The 21,315-nt window shown below is 36.8% G+C and overlaps 1 protein-coding gene and 1 pseudogene across 1 annotated transcript; both read left to right on the top strand.

The window, feature by feature from the left end:
- Positions 1 to 2,363: 2,363 nt before the first annotated feature.
- Positions 2,364 to 3,305, top strand: Or8k27 (olfactory receptor family 8 subfamily K member 27). Its single transcript, NM_001000931.1, has one exon. It carries the CDS (start codon positions 2,364 to 2,366, stop codon positions 3,303 to 3,305), a length of 942 nt encoding a protein of 313 aa, NP_001000931.1.
- On the top strand, positions 20,195 to 20,986 carry Or8k43-ps1 (olfactory receptor family 8 subfamily K member 43, pseudogene 1; annotated as a pseudogene).

The following is a 21,315-nucleotide window of genomic DNA, read 5'->3' as shown; positions in this document are numbered from 1 at the left end:
GCCCTCTCAAACAAAAAGATGTGACCATAATATACAAGAAGAATTAAAATCACATCAAATTATCTGTGTAATTTATTTAAATATATTTGTTTCATTTTATATTTATAACATTGTTTACCGTAGTAAAATATATGGAATAGCCAGTATTATAAATTATTATAATAAAACCACATTTCTTTCTGGAGAATTAAGTCTTGATTATTTTTGGTTGTGAGCCTAGCCTTTAACGGCTGAGCCATCTCTCCTGCCCGAGTCTTGATTATTAAACCAATAAGTGTTTTTTTCCTAATTTGCTCACACATCTTTATATGTTTCAATGTTCTTCACTATAATATGCAAATATATTTATCAACATTATCTTATCTTGAAATGTATCCTTAGGAAAAATTCATAAAACCATATAATTACTTCACATAGATATACTTTTTCCATTAAGTAATTTGTTTACTTTACATCCTGATCACAGCTCACCCTCCTCCTAGTCTTTTCCCACACTCTTGGCGCCCCCCTCTCCAAGTTTTCCCTTGTCTTTGAAAATGTTAAGGTTCTTCTCTTGGTACCCACCTACCATGGTACCTCAAATCACAGCAGGACTAGGGACATACTCTCCCACTGAAGCCATGCAAGACAGCCCATTTATGGAAACAGAATCTACAGTCAGGCAATAGAGTCAGAGTATGCCCATGCTTCAATTCTGGGGAGACCCACATGAGGACCAAACTGTATATCTGCTACACATTTGTGGGGGTGCCTAGGTCCAGCCTTTGTGTGCTCTTTGGTAGGTGATTTGGTCTCTGGGAACCCAAAGGGTCCACATTAGTTGACTCTGTTGGTCTTCTTATGGGGACCCTATCCCCTCCAGGTTCCTTAACCCTTCCACAAGCCTTTTAGAGCTCAGTCTAATGCATGTCTGTGGATTTCTACATATGCATGGTAGAGCATCTCAGAGGACAGTTATGCTAGGCTCTGGTCTATAAATCTAGTTTGATAGATACAAACATAAATTAAGGCTCCAACATAATTGAATGAGGAAGGCAGGCCTGCAATGTGCCACAATGGATCCTCTGAGGACAGCTCTGCACATCCTCTCCAAATTCTCAGAGGTTGGTACTACATTCATTTATGTCTGTCTCACACAAGGCTCCTGTGTGTCCAGGGCATCAGTAACAAATATCTGTCAACTGTGAATTCACATGTAGTATTGTAACAAGAATTTGACCAACCAAGAATTATCAAAGTCTTATGGTATATCCCTGTATCCATTACCTGGGTAGTCACAGTCCTAGTTGTTTTTGCCATCCATAATGATTACAAAATCATCAATAATCAATTTAAATAGAGCATACATTATAGTATTACTCTTGACCAAGGGGAGAAAATGAAAACCAAGATGCTTGACCTAATTACCTATCTACTTATCATTTCAGATCAGTTAAAGAGTTCAATATTGTCCATTAGGATGCATACAAATAATTGTGAACACAACCCCTTTATGGTAAGTTTAACCCCTGATTAAAAATGTGAAAAACAGTTTATACATATGATTTTGAAGGTTATCTCCGGCAGTGTACATGCAATACAGCATAAAATGCTGGTTCCTTTCTCCAAAATATGTACAGGCACATCTGTTGGGACACATGACAAAGAGTTTTCGATGAAGTATTCATCAAAATTTACATATAGATATTGTATACAGTATGTTTAAATGCATCCCAGATATATGTAAATATACTCTTTTTAGATTTTTGATTCAACTCCAATTTGTAATTTTTCTGGAACATTGAACTTACATGTCTATTCAAGATATTTTACAACTTAACACTTTATAGACTCCATTTGTTCAACATAAGCAGTTCATGATTCAGTTCTAAACAAGAGCTGATGTATTTGTAAATGTTCCCAGCTGTTCACAGGAGTATATTAATTTTTATATGTTATTAAATTAAATAATTACATGTCACTATGAATTTGAATTACAGAAATTATTAATGAAAAATCTATAAAAGTATAATAAACAGTGGCAAGTAAAGTTTTGAAACTATTAAAAATTTATTTTAATATACATGACAATAAATTATATATATACACATATATAAAATCTCCATTTTAAGTTATGTTTTTACCTACAGTATCTATCTTTCATCTTCCTGAGATTGTGAATCAGGAAATTAGTTAAACATCACACCAAGTATTAGGTACAAATATGTTAGATACTTTTACTAAATATATAATTTTGAATACTGTATATTGAAAGAATTGTATTACACATCATACATTTAATCAAATTCCTCTAATTAACAATCATTTAACTCTACAGGTGCTGCTGATCTCTCTAATCAGAAGAGGCTTTCTTATAAAGTAGGATGGAGAATCACAACAGGACAGTGGTAACTGAATTCATTCTGATGGGTATCACTGACCACCATGGGCTACAGCCCTCACTGTTTTGTTTATTCCTTCTCATCTATTTGATATCACTGGTGGGAAACTTGGGCATGATTGTTCTTACCATGGTGGACTCCAAGCTTCAAACACCCATGTATTTCTTTCTCCGACACCTTGCTACTGCAGACCTTGGTTATTCAACAGCTGTGGGACCCAAAATGTTAACAAATTTTATCGTTCATCAAAATAGAATATCCTTTAACCTTTGTGCTACACAGTTAACCTTCTTTCTCCTGTTCATTGCGTGTGAACTTTTTATTCTCTCTGCAATGTCCTATGATAGATATGTGGCCATCTGTAAGCCTCTGTTCTATACGGTCATCATGTCAAAAAGATTATGCTGGGTGCTTGTGGTAATCCCTTATCTTTACTGTACACTTGTTGCTCTTCTAATCACAACTAAGATTTTCACTTTGTCTTTCTGTGGCTCCAATGTTATCAGTCATTTCTACTGTGACAGTCTTCCTTTGTTATCTTTGGTCTGCTCAAATACAGAGGAAATTGAAGTAATAATGTTGTTCTTATCTGCTTTTAACTTGATTTCCTCTCTTCTACTTGTTCTTGTCTCCTATCTGCTCATACTCATAGCCATTCTCAGGATGAACTCTGCTGAGGGCAGGCGCAAGGCTTTTTCTACCTGTGGGTCCCATCTAACAGTGGTCACTGTCTTCTATGGGACTTTGATATTTATGTACATGCAGCCCAAATCCAGTCATTCCTTTGACACTGATAAAGTAGCTTCAGTCTTTTACACCCTGATTATTCCCATGTTGAATCCCTTGATCTATAGCTTGAGGAACAAAGATGTAAAAGATGCTCTTCACAGAACAGGGAAAAGACTACGAAGTGTTTGCTTTTGAAATTCATACAGAATTCCATACCTTTACTCTTTACTATCCATAAAATGTTTAACAAGTATAAAGGATCAACAGAGTTAAATGTTATTATGTTTCCTGGTAGTCAAACATCTTAATGCTCTATAAGAATTCATGAAGAAGACAATAAATCTTACCCCTCTTCCTGAGAAGGGTTGGATTGTAATGAAAAATATAAGATCACACAAAATATTCATAAAGTGTAAAGATCGTAAGATTCACTGGTATAGTTTTGTACTCTTTAGATAGAACAGGAGCTATAGAGCAGGGTTTAAATGGTATTGTATACCTGACTCATTATGTTTTTCAATGTGTTGCATCATTTTTGTCAACATTTTCATTAACTTTTTTAACTCATTCATTTCTATGAGTTGTGTGAAAATCTCAACTGATCACAGTGAGAGATAACTGAGTTCTCTGCTTTGCTCGTCAATCACCATAGACCTTGTTACATGTCCCATCACATGAACCCTACCAATCACATTTACTTTACTGTTATTCATAGTGACCCTGGTGCTATTTAATTTGGAAGTTTTTGCCACTCAAACAACCTGCAGTTCCTTCATAGAATCGATCTTATTTTTCCAATTTAGTGTATAGGCACTTTTGAGTGAATGTACAATTGTAGGCTACAAAACTTTGTATAAATGTTTCTTTTATTTATTTTTTATTAACCAGATTTGTATTCTTTATTTCCTGATCTTCATTGTACATTATGGAATTCTCTAAATTAAAAAAAATAAAGATAGTTGAAATGACATGTTTTTTATTATTATTATTCTTGTACACACACCTGGATGCATTAAGTAGATTTTTTAATGAAATCTGTTGAAAGAATATCATTTTATTTGGCCATGCAACAGTGAACACAATACTTGTTCCAGTATATTCCTTAAGTGTATCAATTTGTGAGCAAGCACAATACCACAAATGGAAGTGGGCTTTATTTCTAGCCAAAGTACACCAATATAGGTACAGAAATAAATACTTACATATTATGATAATACCTCATATGTATCCTTTCTGATCCTTCAAGTTTTAGAAAAGTGTTTCCTCTTTAAGTTTCATACCATTTGATGTGTGTATTATATTATACCAAATCTATCTCTGCTGCCAATCAATTTATAAATACATATTCTGTAGAATAATAAAACTATATGAAGGGTAACATGGGGTCTATCAAAGAAGACTTTAAAAGTTGATGATTGCACAATTTAATTCACTAGAATAAAAATTGTACAGTTAAGTGCTAAGTGTATTTAAGACTTATACTTTGAAAATTGTCCAATTTCTTTTAATTAATTAATTTATTTATATTCTTTAAATCTTTCTTATAGTCTAGACTTCATTCCCCTCCAAGTCTACCCCCTGACCAGTCCACATACCTTACCATCTCAGCCCCACCCCTATCTCCGAAAGAATGTCCCCATTCCACCACCCCAACCCTATCATGCTCCCCACTCTCTGGAACTTCAAGCTACAGGAGGGTTAGGTGCATTGTTTTTCACTGAGGTCGACCAGGCCGTTGTCTGCTATACAAGTGTTGGGGGCCTCATATTAACTGATGTAGGCTGCCTGATTGGTAGCTCGGTGACTGAGAGATCTCAGGGGTTGAGGTCAGTTGAAACTGCTCGTCTTCCCTTAGGGCTGCCCTTGTCCTCCGCTTCTTTCAGCTTTTCACCAATTCAATCACAGAATTCCCTGGCTTTTGTCCATTCTTTGCGTTCTAATATCTGCATCTGACTCTTTAAGCTCTTTGTTGAGCCTCTAACAGGGCAGTAATGCTAGGCTCTTGTCTGCAAGCACAGCTCAGCATTGGTAACACTGTCAGTGATCCAGGCTTCCCCTTGAGATGGATCCCAATTTAGTCCTGTCACTGGAACTCCTTTCTCTCATGTTCTTCTCCATTTTTCTTCCTGAAGTTCTTTCAGGAAGAAACAATTCTGGGTCAGAGCTTTTGACTGTTGGATAGAAATCACATCCCTCCAACTGATGACCTGTCTCTCCACTGGAGGTGGACTTTACAGGTTTCCCCTCCCCACTGTAGAGCATTTCACTCAAGGTCCCTCCCTTTAAGTCCTTACCTGAGAGTTTTTAACCTCTCAGGTACATTATAGAGGATTCCCACTACCTCTTACTGCCCAAGGTTGCCAGTTTTCATTTTTTCTGCTAGCCCTCATGGCTTCAGTCTTGTCCCTCTACCCCATATACCTGATAATGTTTCCCCCTTTCTCACTCTTTCCCCTCTCCTACCCTTGTCCCTCCCCCTCCCTCTGCTTCCCCTTGACTGCTTTCTTCTCCCTCCCAGGTGGAGTTGAAGTTCCTCACTTGGAACCTTTGGCTTGTTAACCTGCTTCAGTCCTGTGGGTTGTATCCTGGGTATTTTATAGATTTGGGCTAATATTGCTTATATACCATGCATGTCTTCTTGGAGATGTTACCTCACTCAGGATGGTATTTTATAGGTCCATCCATTTGCCTAAGAATTTCATGAAGCCATTGTTTTAGGAGCTGAGTAGTACTCCATTATCTAAATGTATCACCTTTTCTGTATCTACTCCTCTGTTGAGGGACATCTGGCTTGTTTCCAGCTTCTGGTTATCACAAATAAGGCTGCTATGAATGTAGTGGAATGGGTGTCCCTGTGGCATTGTGGAACATGTTTTGAGAATATGCCCAAGAATGGTATCTGGGTCTTCCATTACATCTATCTTCAATTTTCTGAGAAACCACCAGATTGATTTCTTGAGTGGTTGTACCAGCTTGCAATCCCACCAGCAATGGAGGAGTGTTCCACTCTCTCCATATTCTCACCAGCATATGCTATCATCAGGGTTTTTGATCTTAATAATTCTGATTGATTTAAGGTAGAATATCAAGATCATTTAGATTTGCATTTTCCTTATCACTAAGGACTTTGAACATTTCTTTTAGTGCTTCTCAGTCATTCAAGTTTTCTCTGTTGTGAATTCTCCGTTTAGTTTCATACACCATTTTTTTTATTGGGTTGTCTGGGTTTTCGGTGGTTACCTTCTTGAGTTCTTTATCTATTTTGGATATTAGCCCTCTATCAGGTACAAAATTCTACCTGTAAAACTAAAATGACACTTAGTCATTAACAGACATCAAGTAGTAAAATGTTTAATTTTTGAACTTTACCATATTTTGTTTCAATATATTAACTTAAATGAATAGATAAAACTATGATTGACAACAACACAAAAATCACTAACATCCACATTTGAAGGTATATTCAGAAATGACCATAAATAAATAATGTATAACAAATATAAATAATGTCACATTTGATAACATACCAAATGAGTATGATAATGTTTAAAATCGGCCATATCAATCATTTTAATAGTTTGCATTTCATTATAATGTAATTTCATGATTATTTTGTTTTACATATTTTCCCACAGCATACAATTTTTATAAACAATGAACTAGAGTGAGATGAAATAATTACTAGAAAAATTTGTAACATTGAATTTAACATTCTTTATAAAAGTTATTCTAAATTTTAAATACTGATCAAAATAAGAAAACTAAAATTAATTAGAGAAACTTAGAATGTATATGAAAATATAAGCTGAGTAGAGTATAGTCTGTAGTAGTGATGTAATGGCTTTTTATTTCTAGAGATTATTTGAAGTACATGACAGGTAAGAAGAGCTCAATGATTAAGTGAACTTGCCAAAATTGACAATATGAATTTAATAACCAGGATTCACCGAAAGTGGAAGGAGAGAACAGATGCCTGAATGCTGTCCACTTTCATTTGTATGTACACATTGACACATGAACAGACACAATAATGCTGAAAAATAAAAATATATGCAAAGTATTTGCAAAAATAGTTATAGGGGCTGTAGAGATGTTTCAGTGATTAGATTGTACAATGCTCTTGTCTAGGATCTAAATTCACTTTCAAGTTCCTATGTCAGATTACTTACAACTGCCTGTAATTCCAGTTTCTTAGGATCAAATCCCGTTCTCTGGCAAACACCATATAATGTACTCTGCAGTTCTACTGTGTGCTTTTATTTCATTATATGTTGGTGGATTTTGTTGTTGCAATTTAATTTGAGGTGTGGTTTTTATTAAGCTTTCTTAGTTCCAGACATTTGGCTTGGTTTTGTTTCGTTGAGAAATAACTATATATTTAAATGTGGGATTATTTTCAAACCCCAGGCCATAGCTCAGTATGCCTCCTTGGAGGACAACTGACACCAGGACAACCAGGTGAGATAACAATTCCTTAATTCCCCATCTTCTGGGACTCTGATAAGCCCAAGAGCTATTAGGTCTGCCCCATCCCCTCTGGGACCCATCTTCTGGTTCACACAGGCCAGAGTTCACTGTGCCACCCTAAAGGCCTGTTGCTACCAGTGTGAACTAGGTGAGATACCCATGCCTCAATTCCCTGCCTGCTGGATCCCAAATAAGCCCAGCACCCATGAACTCTTGCCAATCCCTCTGTGCTCCATAATCTAGTCCAAACCTCTATCTGAAATCCCAGATCTGCATTCAACTTTCAGAGCCAGAATTAGTCTACATCCCTGGAGGTCTGTCGCAACCCAGAACAGCCAGTTCATTCTGCCTGGCTGGATACTAGCTGCCACCCTAGGCAAGCAGAGGCCTCCTGCCCTTAGGAACTACAAGCTCTACCTGCAGTCCCAGAGGCATGTCACTACCAGAGCAGTGAAAAACAGAGAAAATAGAATAGCCAAAGGTAAGCACAAGAACACAAACAATAAGTGCTAGGTCAATATGTCAACACCAGAACAAAGTTCACCTACTAAAATACACCCAGGACATCTTAACACACCTGAAGAGAAAGACAATAACTTTAAGTCTCATCTTCTGAAGATGATAGAGGCATTTAAAAAGGAAATAAATCCCTTAGAGAAATACAGGAAAATATAATCAAACAGATAAAGGCCTTTAAAGAAGTAGTGTATATAAGAAGTATATATATATATATATATATATATATATATATATATATATATACACACACACACACAATTAAACACGGGAATGAAATGAATAAAATTATACATGATGCTCTGCACCCAAATCCCGTGGGAGGGAGAGCTAAACCTATAGAGAGGCAGACACGCCTGGGAAACCAGAAGAGACTGCACTCTGCACACATTACTGATTCCAGAGGAAAACACCAAATGCCATCTGGAACCCTGGAAAGGGCAGCGCAGATCTTCCTGGTTGTTGCGACCGCGGAGAACTCATAAGCAACACCCCATGAGCAAACTTGAGCCTGGGGACCACAGGTAACACCAACTTTTCTGCTGCAAGCGACCTGCCTGGTGAACTCAAGACACAGGCCCACAGGAACAGCTGAAGACCTGTAGATAGGAAAAACTACACTCCCAAAAGCAGAACACTCTGTCCCAATAACTGGCTGAAAGGAAACAGGAAAGAGGTCGACAACACTCCTGAAACACAGGCTTATAGGACAGTCTAGCCACTGTCAGAAATAGCAGAACAAAGTAACACTAGAGATAATCTGATGGCAAGAGGCAAGCACAGGAACCCAAGCAACAGAAACCAAGACTACATGGCATCATCAGAGCCCAATTCTCCCACCAAAGCAAACATGGAATGTCCAAACAGACCAGAAAAGCAAGATCTAGTTTCAAAATCATATTTGATCATGATGCTGGAGGACCTCAAGAAAGACGTGAAGAATTCCCTTAGAGAAACACAGGAAAACATTAAAAAACAAGTAGAAGGCTACAGAGAGGAATCACAAAAATCCCTGAAAGAATTCCAGGAAAATATAAATAAACAAGTACAAGCACATAGAGTGGATTCACAAAAAACCCCTGAAAGAATTCCAGAAAAACACAATCAAACAGTTGAAGGAATTAAAAATGGAAATAGAAGCAATCAAGAAAGAACACATGGAAACAACCCTGGATATAGAAAACCAAAAGAAGAAAAAAGGAGCTGTAGATACGAGCTTCACCAACAGAATACAAGAGATGGAAGAGAGAATCTCAGGAGCAGAAGATTCCATAGAAATCATCGAATCAACTGTCAAAGATACTGTAAAGTGGAAAAAAGCTACTGGTCTAAAACACACAGGAAATCCAGGACACAATGAAAAGATCATACCTAAGGATAATAGGTATAGAAGAGAGTGAAGAGTCCCAACTCAAAGACCAGTAAATATCGTGAACAAAATCATAGAAGAAAACTTCCCTAACCTAAAGAAAGAGATACCCATAAGCATACAAGAAGCCTACAGAACTCCAAATAGATTGGACCAGAAAAGAAACACCTCCCGTCACATAATAGTCAAACCACCAAAAACACAAAATAAAGAAAGAATATTAAAAGCAGTAAGGGAAAAAGGTCAAGTAACATATAAAGGCAGACCTATCAGAATCAGACCAGAGTTTTCGCCAGAAACTATGAAAGCGAGAGGATCCTGGACAGATGTCATACAGACCCTAAGAGAACACAAATGCAGGCCAGGTTACTGTATCCTGCAAAACTCTCAATTAACATAGATGGAGAAACCAAGATATTCCATGACAAAACCAAATTTACACAATATCTTTCTACAAATCCAGCACTACAAAGGATAATAAATGGTAAAGCCAAAAAAAGGAGGCAAGCTATACCCTAGAAGAAGCAAGAAACTAATCGTCTTGGCAACAAAACAAAGAGAAGAAAAGCACACAAACATAACCTCACATCCAAATATGAATATAACAGGAAGCAATAATCACTATTCCTTAATATCTCTCAAAATCAATGGTCTCAACTCCCCAATAAAAAGACATAGATTAACAAACTGGATACGCAATGAGGACCCTGCATTCTGGTGCCTACAGGAATCACACCTCAGAGACAAAGACAGACACTACCTCACAGTGAAAGGCTGGAAAACAACTTTCCAAGCAAATGGTCGGAAGAAGCAAGCTGGAGTAGCCATTCTAATACCAAATAAAATCAATTTTCAGCTAAAAGTCATCAAAAAAGTTAAGGAAGGACACTTCATATTAATCAAAGGAAAAATACACCAAGATGAACTCTCAATCCTAAATATCTATGCCCCAAATACAAGGGCACCTACATACATAAAAGAAACCTTACTAAAGGTCAAAAAACACATTGCACCTCACACAATAATAGTAGGAGATTTCAACACCCCACTCTCATCAATGGACAGATCATGGAAACAGAAATTAAACAGAGATGTAGACAGACTAAGAGAAGTCATGAGCCAAATGGACTTAACGGATATTTATAGAACATTCTATCCTAAAGCAAAAGGATATACCTCCTTCTCAGCTCCTCATGGTACTTTCTCCAAAACTGACCATATAATTGGTCAACAAACAGGCCTCAACAGGTACAGAAAGATAGAAATACTCTCATGCGTACTATCAGACCACCACGGCCTAAAGCTGGTCTTCAATAACAATAAGGAAAGAATGCCCACATATACGTGGAAATTGAACAATGCTCTACTCAATGATAACCTGGTCAAGGAAGAAACAAAGAAGGAAATTAAAGACTTTTTAGAATTTAATGAAAATGAAGGTACAACATACCCAAACTTATGGGACACAATGAAAGCTGTGCTAAGAGGAAAACTCATAGCGCTGAGTGCCTGCAGAAAGAAACAGGAAAGAGCATATGTCACCAGCTTGACAACACACCTAAAAGCTCTAGAACAAAAAGAAGCAAAAATACCCAGGAGGAGTAGAAGGCAGGAAATAATCAAACTCAGTGCTGAAATGAACAAAGTAGAAACAAAAAGGACCATAGAAAGAATGAACAGAACCAAAAGTTGGTTCTTTGAGAAAATCAACAAGATAGATAAACCCTTAGCCAGAAAAATGAGAGGAAACAGAGAGTGCGTCCAAATTAACAAAATCAGAAATGAAAAGGGAGTCATAACTACAGATTCAGAGGAAATTCAAAAAATCATCAGATCTTACTATAAAAACCTATATTCAACAAAACTTGAAAATCTTCAGGAAATGGACAATTTCCTAGACAGATACCAGGTACCGAAGTTAAATCAGGAACAGATAAACCAGTTAAACAACCCCATAACTCCTAAGGAAATAGAAGCAGTCATTAAAGGTCTCCCAACCAAAAAGAGCCCAGGTCCAGATGGGTTTAGTGCAGAATTCTATCAGACCTTCATAGAAGACCTCATACCAATATTATCCAAACTATTCCACAAAATTGAAACAGATGGAGCCCTACCGAATTCCTTCTATGAAGCCACAATTACTCTTATAACTAAACTACACAAAGACCCAACAAAGAAAGAGAACTTCAGACCAATTTCCCTTATAAATATCGATGCAAAAATACTCAATAAATTTTGGCAAACCGAATCCAAGAGCTCATCAAAACAATAATCCACCATGATCAAGTAGGCTTCATCCCAGGCATGCAGGGAAGGTTTAATATATGGAAAACCATCAACGTGATCCATTATATAAACAAACTGAAATAACAAAAACACATGATCATTTCATTAGATGCTGAGAAAGCAGTTGACAAAATTCAACACCCCTTCATGATAAAAGTCCTGGAAAGAATAGGAATTCAAGGCCCACATCTAAACATAGTAAAAGTCATATACAGCAAACCAGTTGCTAACATTAAACTAAATGGAGAGAAACTTGAAGCAATCCCACTAAAATCAGGGACTAGACAAGGCTGCCCACTCTCTCCCTATGTATTCAATATAATTCTTGAAGTTCTAGCCAGAGCAATCAGACAACAAAAGGAGGTCAAGGGGATACAGATTGGAAAAGAAGAAGTCAAAATATCACTATTTGCAGATGATATGATAGTATATTTAAGTGATCTGAAAACTTCCACCAGAGAACTACTGAAGCTGATTAACAACTTCAGCAAAGTGGCTGGGTATAAAATTAAATTAATAAATAAGTAGCCTTCCTCTACACAAAAGAGAAACAAGCCGAGAAAGAAATTAGGGAAACGGCACCCTTCATAATAGACCCAAATAATATAAAGTACCTCGGTGTGACTTTAACAAAGCAAGTAAAAGATCTGTACAATAAGAACTTCAAGACACTGAAGAAGGAAATTGAAGAAACCTCAGAAGATGGAAAGATCTCCCATGCTCATGGATTGGCAGGATTAATATAGTAAAAATGGCCATTCTACCAAAAGCGATCTACAGATTCAATGCAATCCACATCAAAATGCCAATCCAATTCTTCAAAGAGTTAGACAGAAAAATTTGTAAATTCATCTGGAATAACAAAAAACCCAGGATAGCTAAAACTATCCTCAACAATAAAAGGACTTCAGGGGGAATCACTATCCCTGAACTCAAGTACTATTACAGAGCAATAGTGATAAAAACTGCATGGTATTGGTACAGGGACAGACAGATAGCCCAATGGAATAGAATTGAAGACCCAGAAATGAACCCACACACCTATGGGCACTTGATTTTTGACAAAGGAGCCAAAACCATCAAATGGAAAAAAGAGCATTTTCAGCAAATGGTGCTGGTTCAACTGGAGGTCAACATGTAAAAGAATGCAGATTGATCCATGCTTATCACCCTGTACAAAGCTTAAATCCAAGTGGATCAAGGACCTCCACATCAAACCCAATACACTCAAACTAATAGAAGAAAAACTAGGGAAGCATCTGGAACACATGGGCACTGGAGAAAATTTCCTGAACAAAACACCAATGGCTTATGCTCTAAGATCAAGAATCGACAAATGGGATCTCATAAAACTGCAAAGCTTCTGTAAGGCAAAGGACACTGTGGTTAGGACAAAACGGCAACCAACAGATTGGGAAAAGATCTTTACCAATCCTACAACAGATAGTGGTTTTATATCCAAAATATACAAAGAACTCAAGAAGTTAGACCGCAGGGAGACAAATAACCCTATTAAAAATGGGGTTCAGAGCTAAACAAAGAATTCACAGCTGAGGAATGCCGAATGGCTGTGAAACACCTAAAGAAATGTTCGACATCTTTAGTCATAAGGGAAATGCAAATCAAAACAACCCTGAGATTTCACCTTACACCAGTGAGAATGGCTAAGATCAAAAACTCGGGTGACAGCAGATGCTGGCAAGGATGCGGAGAAAGAGGTACTCTCCTCCATTGTTGGTGGGATTGCAGACTGGTACAACCATTCTAGAATTCAGTCTGGAGCTTTCTCAGAAAATTGGACATTGAACTGCTTGAGGATCCAGCTATACCTCTCTTGGGCATATACCCAAAAGATGCCCCAACATATAAAAAAGACACGTGCTCCACTATGTTCATAGCAGCCTTATTTATAATAGCCAGAAGCTGGAAAGAACCCAGATGCCCTTCAACAGAGGAATGGATAAAGAAAATGTGGTACATCTACACAATGGAATATTACTCAACTATCAAAAACAATGACTTTATGAAATTCGTATGCAAATGGTTGGAACTGGAAAATATCATCCTGAGTGAGCTATCCCAATGACAGAAAAACACACATGGTATGCACTCATTGATAAATGGCTATTAGCCCAAATGCTTGAATTACCCTAGATGCCTAGAAGAAATGAAATTCAAGACAGATGATCAAAATGTGAATGATTCACTCCTTCTTTAAAAGGGGAACAAGAATACACTTGGCAGGGAATAGAGAGGCAAAGATTAAAACAGACACAGAAGGAACACCCATTCAGAGCCTGCCCCACATATGGCCTATACATACACAGCCATCCAATTAGACAAGATGGATGAAGCAAAGAAGTGCAGGCTGACAGGAGCCAGATGTAGATCGCTCCTGAGAGACACAGCCAGAATACAGCAAATACAGAGGCGAATGCGAGCAGCAAAACACTGAACTGAGAACGGGACCCCGGTTGAAGGAATCAGAGAAAGAACTGGAAGAGCTTGAAGGGGCTCTAGACCCCTTATGAACAACAATGCCAAGCAACCAGAGCTTCCAGGGACTAAGCCACTACTTAAAGACTATACATGGGCTGACCCTGGACTCTGACCTCATAGGTAGCAATGAATATTCTTGTATGATCACCAGTGGAAGGGGAAGCCCTTGGTCCTGCTGAGACTGAACCTCCAGTGAACATGATTGTTGCGGGGAGGACGGCAATGGGGGGAGGATGGGGAGGGGAACACCCATAAAGAAGGGGGGGGATTAGGGGGATGTTTGCCCAGAAACCGGGAAAGGGAATAACACTCGAAATGTAAATAAGAAATACCCAGTTAATAAAAAAAAAGTAAATGAAACAAAAAGAAAAAATTATACCTGATAATGGAAACAGAAAAATAAAGAAAACACAGAGGCAATCCTGGACATGAAAAACCTGGGAAAGAGAACAGGAAATACAGATGCAAGCATCACCAAAAAAACAAACAAACAAAAAACCCAAACAAACAAACAAAAAATCAAACAAAAAACAACAATAAAAACGAAATGGAAGAAGGATTCTAAGGTTTAGAAGATAAGATAGAAGAAATTTATACATTGGTCAAAGAAAATGCCAAATCTAAAAATTATCTAACAACAAACATCAAAGAAATTTGGTACATTATGAAAAGACAAAACCTAAGAATAATAGGAATAAAAAAAATTCTTAGATTAAAGGCCCAGAAAATATCTCCAACAAAATTATAGAAGATATAGCTATAAGCACATAAGCAACTTACAGAACACAAAATAAACTGACCTAAAAAGTCTTCCCACCACAAAATAATGAAAATACCAAATGTACAGAACAAAGAAAAAATTTTAGATGCTCAAAAGGCAAAATCCAGGTAACATATGAAGGTAAACATATCAGAATTTTATCTGACTTCTCAATAGATACTCTAAATCCAGAATGGCTTGGACACATGCTTTTCAGACACTAGGATACTACAGATGTGAGTCCAGATTATGATACTCAGCAAAATTTTCAATCACCGTAAATGAAAAAAACCAAATTATTCTGTGATAAAAAATTTAAATGATATCCTATGTGATACCACATTAGATATACTAGAAGAAAAATTCCAATGGAAGTAAGGTAAATACACGGAAGAAAACACATGAAATTAACCATTTCACAGCCAAACCTAAAGGAGAGAAACACACACACACACACACACACACACACACACACACACACACACCATCAACACTGAAAAAACAGGAACTAACAATCTCTTGAATTCTCTTAATGTCAATGGACTCTATTCACATGGGTTTAAAACACAGGTTAAGAGTCTGGATGCCAAAAATGTATACATCTTTTATCGACATACGTGATTCACACTTCAGCAACAAATATAGATACTACCTCAGAGTAAAGGGCTGGAAAAGTTTTGAATCAAAGGTAAATAAGAATAGGCATTCCAATATCTAATAAAATATACTTTCAAACAAAAGTAATTAAAAGGGATGATGAAAGACACTTCATACTCATCAAAAGAAAATTTCAAGATGACATTCAATTCTGATCATCTATGCACCAATCAAAAGGGCACCCACAGACATAAGAGAAACGTTATTAAAGCTTAAATCACAAATCGAACCCCACAGATTAATAATGAGAGACTTCAATACCTGAGTTTCACCAATGGTCAGGTTATCTAAATAGAAATTATAAAGAATAATAATACAATTAACAGAGGTTATGAATCAAATAGACCTAATGTATTATCTATAGAATATTCAACCAAAACAGAAAATATGCTTTCTTCTGAGCATCTCATGGAACCATGCATTGGTCACAAAGCATGGAATTGACAATGCACTGGTCACAAAGCAAGCCTGAATGGATACAAAGAGATTGAAATAACCCATGGATAAAAAGTTTACTTCAACAACAACATAAACAACAGAAATCCTACAAACTCATGGAAACTGAACAACTCAATGACCTCTGGATCAATCAACAAATAAAACAATAATCAAAGACTGTAGAATTTTATGAAAATAAAGACATATTATATACAGACTTATAGGAAACAATGAAAGCAGTTCATGGCACCGAGTACCTTCATAAAGAAATTAGAGTTCTCATACTAATGTTTGAGAAGAAAACCTGAAAACACTTAGGGGAAAAAGGAAGCAAACTCACCCAAGTGGAATAGATGGCAAGAAATAAACTCAGGGCTAAGACCAACAAGAGCAAGTCCTTTGGGAAAAAAATAAACAATAAGACAGACAAATCCTTAGTTAAACTAACTTAAAGGTGGGCAGACATTATCCTAATTAACAAAATATCAAGTGAAAAGGGAGACATAACAAAGACAGTGAATTGTCACAGAATCATTAGGTTTTACTTTAAAAGCCTCTACTCCACAAATTAGAAAATATGAACAAAATGAATAATTTTCAGATTCATACTACTTACCAAAGTTAAATCAAGATCAGGTTAACTGTATAAATAATGCTATAACCCATAAAGTAAAAGACACCATTATCCCAAACCAAAAAAGCCCAGGGTCAATTTTTTATTATAGATTTTTTAATATAGAATCCTATATAAAGATTTTCAAAGAAGAGTTCATAACAATACTCCTCAAACTAGAAAATAGAAACAGCAGAAACATTGCCAAATTAATTCTATGAGGCCACAGTCATCCTGATACCTAAAACATACAGAGACTCAACAAAGAAAATTTCATACCAATCCCCTTATAAACCTTGATGCAAATATACACAGTAAAATACTGAAAAGCTGATTCCAGGAACACATCAGAAACATCATCTACCATGATGAGGAAGGCTTCATCCCAGGGATGCAGGCAATGTTACCTGTTATATAAAAAAAATTGAAAAAAATCACATATGATCATCTCATTAGATGCTGAAAAGATCTTTGACCAAATCCAATACATGTTCAAATTAAAAGTCTTAGAGAGAGCAGGGATACTAAGAAAATACCTAAACAAAATAAAAGGAAACATAACAACAAACCAATAGTCAACTTCAAATTAAATCAACGAAACTTAAAACAATTTCATTAAGAGACAATATAAGACTCTCTACTATTTCCATATTTCTTCAATATAGTCTTTCATTTCTAGACAGAGCAATAAGACAACTAAAGGAGAAGGAGGGAACTCAAATTGTAAGGGAAGAATTCTAAGTATAGTTATTATAGATGATATGACAGTATACAAATACGTCTGCCAAAACTTTACACAAGACCTGCTATAGCTCATAAACTCCTTCGGCAAGTGGCTGGACACAAAATTAATGCAAAAAAAAAAAAAATCAGGAGTCCTCCTTTATACAAACAATAAATGGGCTGATAAAGAAATCAGGGAAATAATACACTTCACAATTGCCACAAATAATATAAAAAAAAATCTTGGCATAATTCTAACCATGTGAAAGGTCTGTATAACCAACTTCAAAAACTGAAGAAAAAAACTGAAGAAGATATTAGGTGGAAAGATCTCCCATGTTCATAGATTGGTAGGATTAATATAGAAAAATGACTATCTTACCAAAAATCAATCTACAAATTCAATGCAATCACCATTAAAATCAGTACTGAAGTCTTCACAAACATGGAAAAAGAAATTCTCAATTTAAAAACCAAGGATAGTGAAAACAATTCTCAAAAATAAAAGAAGTTCTTGGGAAATCACCATCCCTGACCTCAAGCTGTTCTACAGAGCAATAGTGATAAAAAACAAAACCAAACAAAACAAAAAACAAACAAAAGTAAACCTCATGGTATATTTATAGAAACAGATAAGTCAATCAATAGAAAAGAGTTGAAGACCCAGAAATAAATCCATATACCACATAAACTCATATACCTGTGGGCACTTGATCTTTTACAAAGAAGCCAGAACCATACAGTGGAAAAAAGAAAACATCTTCAACATTTGATGCTGGCCTAACCATTGGCCTGCATGTGGAAGAATGCAAATTGATCGATATTTATCTCCTCTTAAAAAGCTCCACATCCAAGTGGATCAAGATAAAACTGGATACACTGAATCTAGTAGAAGAGAAAGTGGGAAAGAGCCTTGAACACATTGTCACAGAGGAAAGTTTCCTAAACAGAACACCAACTACTCAGGCTCTGAGACTAACAATTGTCAAATGAGAAATCATAAAATTGAAAAGGTTTTCTAAGGCAAATGTCACTGTTTTTTTTTCCATCTTTATTAACTTGAGTATTTCTTATTTACATTTCGATTGTTATTCCCCTTCCAGGTTTCCTGGCCACACATCCCCCTAATCCCTCCCCCTCCTCTTCTCTATGGGTGTTCCCCTCCCCATCCTCCCCCCATTACCACCCTCCCCCCAACAATCATGTTCACTGGGGATTCAGTCTTAGCAGGACCCAGGGCTTCCCCTTCCACTGGTGCTTTTACTAGGATATTCATTGCTACCTATGAGGTTGGAGCCCAGGGTCAGTCCATGTATAGTCTTTAGGTAGTGGCTTAGTCCCTGGAAACTCTGGTTGGTTGGCATTGTTGTTCATATGGGGTCTCAGGCCCCTTCAAGCTCTTTCAGTCCTTTCTAAGAGTCCTTCAACGGGGGTCCCGTTCTCAGTTCAGTTGTTTGCTGCTGGCATTCGCCTATGTATTTGCTGTTTTCTGGCTGTGTCTCTCAGGAGAGATCTACATCCGGTTCCTGTTAATAGCACAAAGTGGCAATGCAGAGATTGGGCAAAGATCTTTACTCACACTACATCTGGTTGAGGGACAATATACAGAATATATAATGAACTCAATATGACTCTAGAAAACCAAATAACACACTTAATAAGTGGGCTATAAAGGAAAAGAGATAATCCTCAGCTGAGGAATCTTGAATGGCTGAGAAGCACCTAAAGAAATGTTCAACATTCTTAGTCATCAGGGAAATTTGAATCAAACAACCCTGGATTTCTACCTTACACCAGTCAGAATAGCAAAGACCAAAAAGTCAGGTAACAGCAGATGCTGGCAACAATGTCCAGAAAGATGAATATTCCTCTATTCATCTGGTCCAACCATCCTGCAAACTGGTCCAACCACCCTGGAAATCTGTTTGGAGTGTCCTCATAAAATTGGAAATAGTTCTACTTGTGGACCCAGCTATATCACTCCTGGACATATACCTAAAAGATGCCCCACCATATCACAAGGATATATGTTCCATTTTGTACACAGCAGCCTTATTAATAATATCCAGAAGCTGGAAACAACCCAGATGGCCCTCAACAAAAGAATAGGTACAGAAAATGTGGTACATGTACACAATGTAATCCTACTCAGTTATTAAAAACCAGGACATCATGAATTTTACAGGCAAATAGATAAAACTAAAAAATATCATACTGAATGAAGTAATCCAGATTGCAAAGGACATATATGGTATGTAAACACTGATAAGTGGAGAAACTAAATGTTGTTGTCAAGGTATTCTATTATTCTCTATATAAAACTCTCATCAGTTTAGAAACAAAAATTCATACCTGTGTCTTTGTTTTTTGGAAAGCCACATATGTTTGCATATGTTTGTGTAAGGATGTCATAGAAGTGCATATAAACCTTTTTAGTACATTTATTTCAAATACTAATTTTACATGTTTTAACAAATTATATTTAATCTACTTTTCTTTTTTTTTTTTTTTTGGTTCTTTTTTTCGGAGCTGGGGACCGAACCCAGGGCCTTGTGCTTCCTAGGTAAGCGCTCTACCACTGAGCTAAATCCCCAGCCCCTTAATCTACTTTTAATAAAAAATCCATAACATGACAATATTTGAAATAATTGATTGTGCTACAGCCTCTATTCACAACTTGTTTTTTAATAAATCCAGATGGGGAGACAAATCCTCATAATAGTGGCTGAGTTTTCCTGAGGGTCATTACTGACTACCCTGAACTGCAGGCCCCATTGTTCAGACTATCATGATCTATCTGATCTCACTAATGGTCAACACTGACATAATCATTCTTACCTCAGTGGAATCCAGGCTGAAACAGCAACATACTTCTTTCTCAGACACAATGCTATCAAAGATCTTGGTTACTCGACTGCTATCAGACCTAAAATGTTAGCAAATTTTAATGTCAGTAGAAATACAATGTCCTTTCATCTTTGTGCTACACAATTAGCCTTCTTCCTTCTGTTCATTGACTGTGAACTGTTTATTCTATCTCTGATGTCTATCTGTAACACACTGCTCTAAAACATCATGATGTTACAAATTATGTGTTGGATACTGGTGGCAATCCCATACCTTTATGGCATATTTATTACTTTTATAGTCAACATAAATATTTTTTTTATCCTTTTGTGACTACAATGACCTTCCTTATATCAACTGTGATAGTCTTCCCTTGATATCCCTGCTCTGCACAAATACAGATGAAATAGAACTGATAATTTTAATTTTATCTGCTATTAATGTATTTCCTCTTTTGTGGTCATCCTTGACTTCTATCTGATTATCCTAAGACCCATTCTAAGAATGAACTCTGTCGAGGGCAGGTGGAAGTCTTTCTTTACCTGTGAGTCCCACCTGACAGTGGTCACTGTCTTTTTTGGGACTGTGATATTTATATTCGTGCAACATAAGAGGAGTAACTCTTTGACACTGACAAAGTAGCTTCTGTCTTTTATAACTTAATCATCTCTATGCTGAATCCTTTGATTTACAGCTTAAGAAATAGGGGGAGGATGGGGAGGGGAACACCCATATAGAAGGGGAGGGGAGGGGGTTAGGGGGATGTTGGCCAGGAAACCAGGAAGGAGAATAACAATCGAAATGTAAATAAGAAATACTCAAGTTAATAAAGATGGGGAAAAAAAGAAACTATATAAAAATGCTCTTAGAAAGAGAAGTAAAATTGATGCATGTAAGTTCTCATAGAAGTCAGATTTTGCCAGACCCCATGGGAAAGAGACGTCACCGCCTGATCAGGTGGGCAGTCCTGAGGCTACAGAGTGGAAGAGACCACCAACACTGCCCACCCCTGCCCACATCCCTGGCCCAA

Source organism: Rattus norvegicus, chromosome 3, assembly GCF_036323735.1.
Source record: "Rattus norvegicus strain BN/NHsdMcwi chromosome 3, GRCr8, whole genome shotgun sequence".
Classification (NCBI taxonomy): Eukaryota; Metazoa; Chordata; class Mammalia; order Rodentia; family Muridae; genus Rattus; species Rattus norvegicus.
The sequence above is the reverse complement of the archived record's forward strand: the minus strand, read 5'-3'. Positions and strand labels throughout refer to the sequence as shown.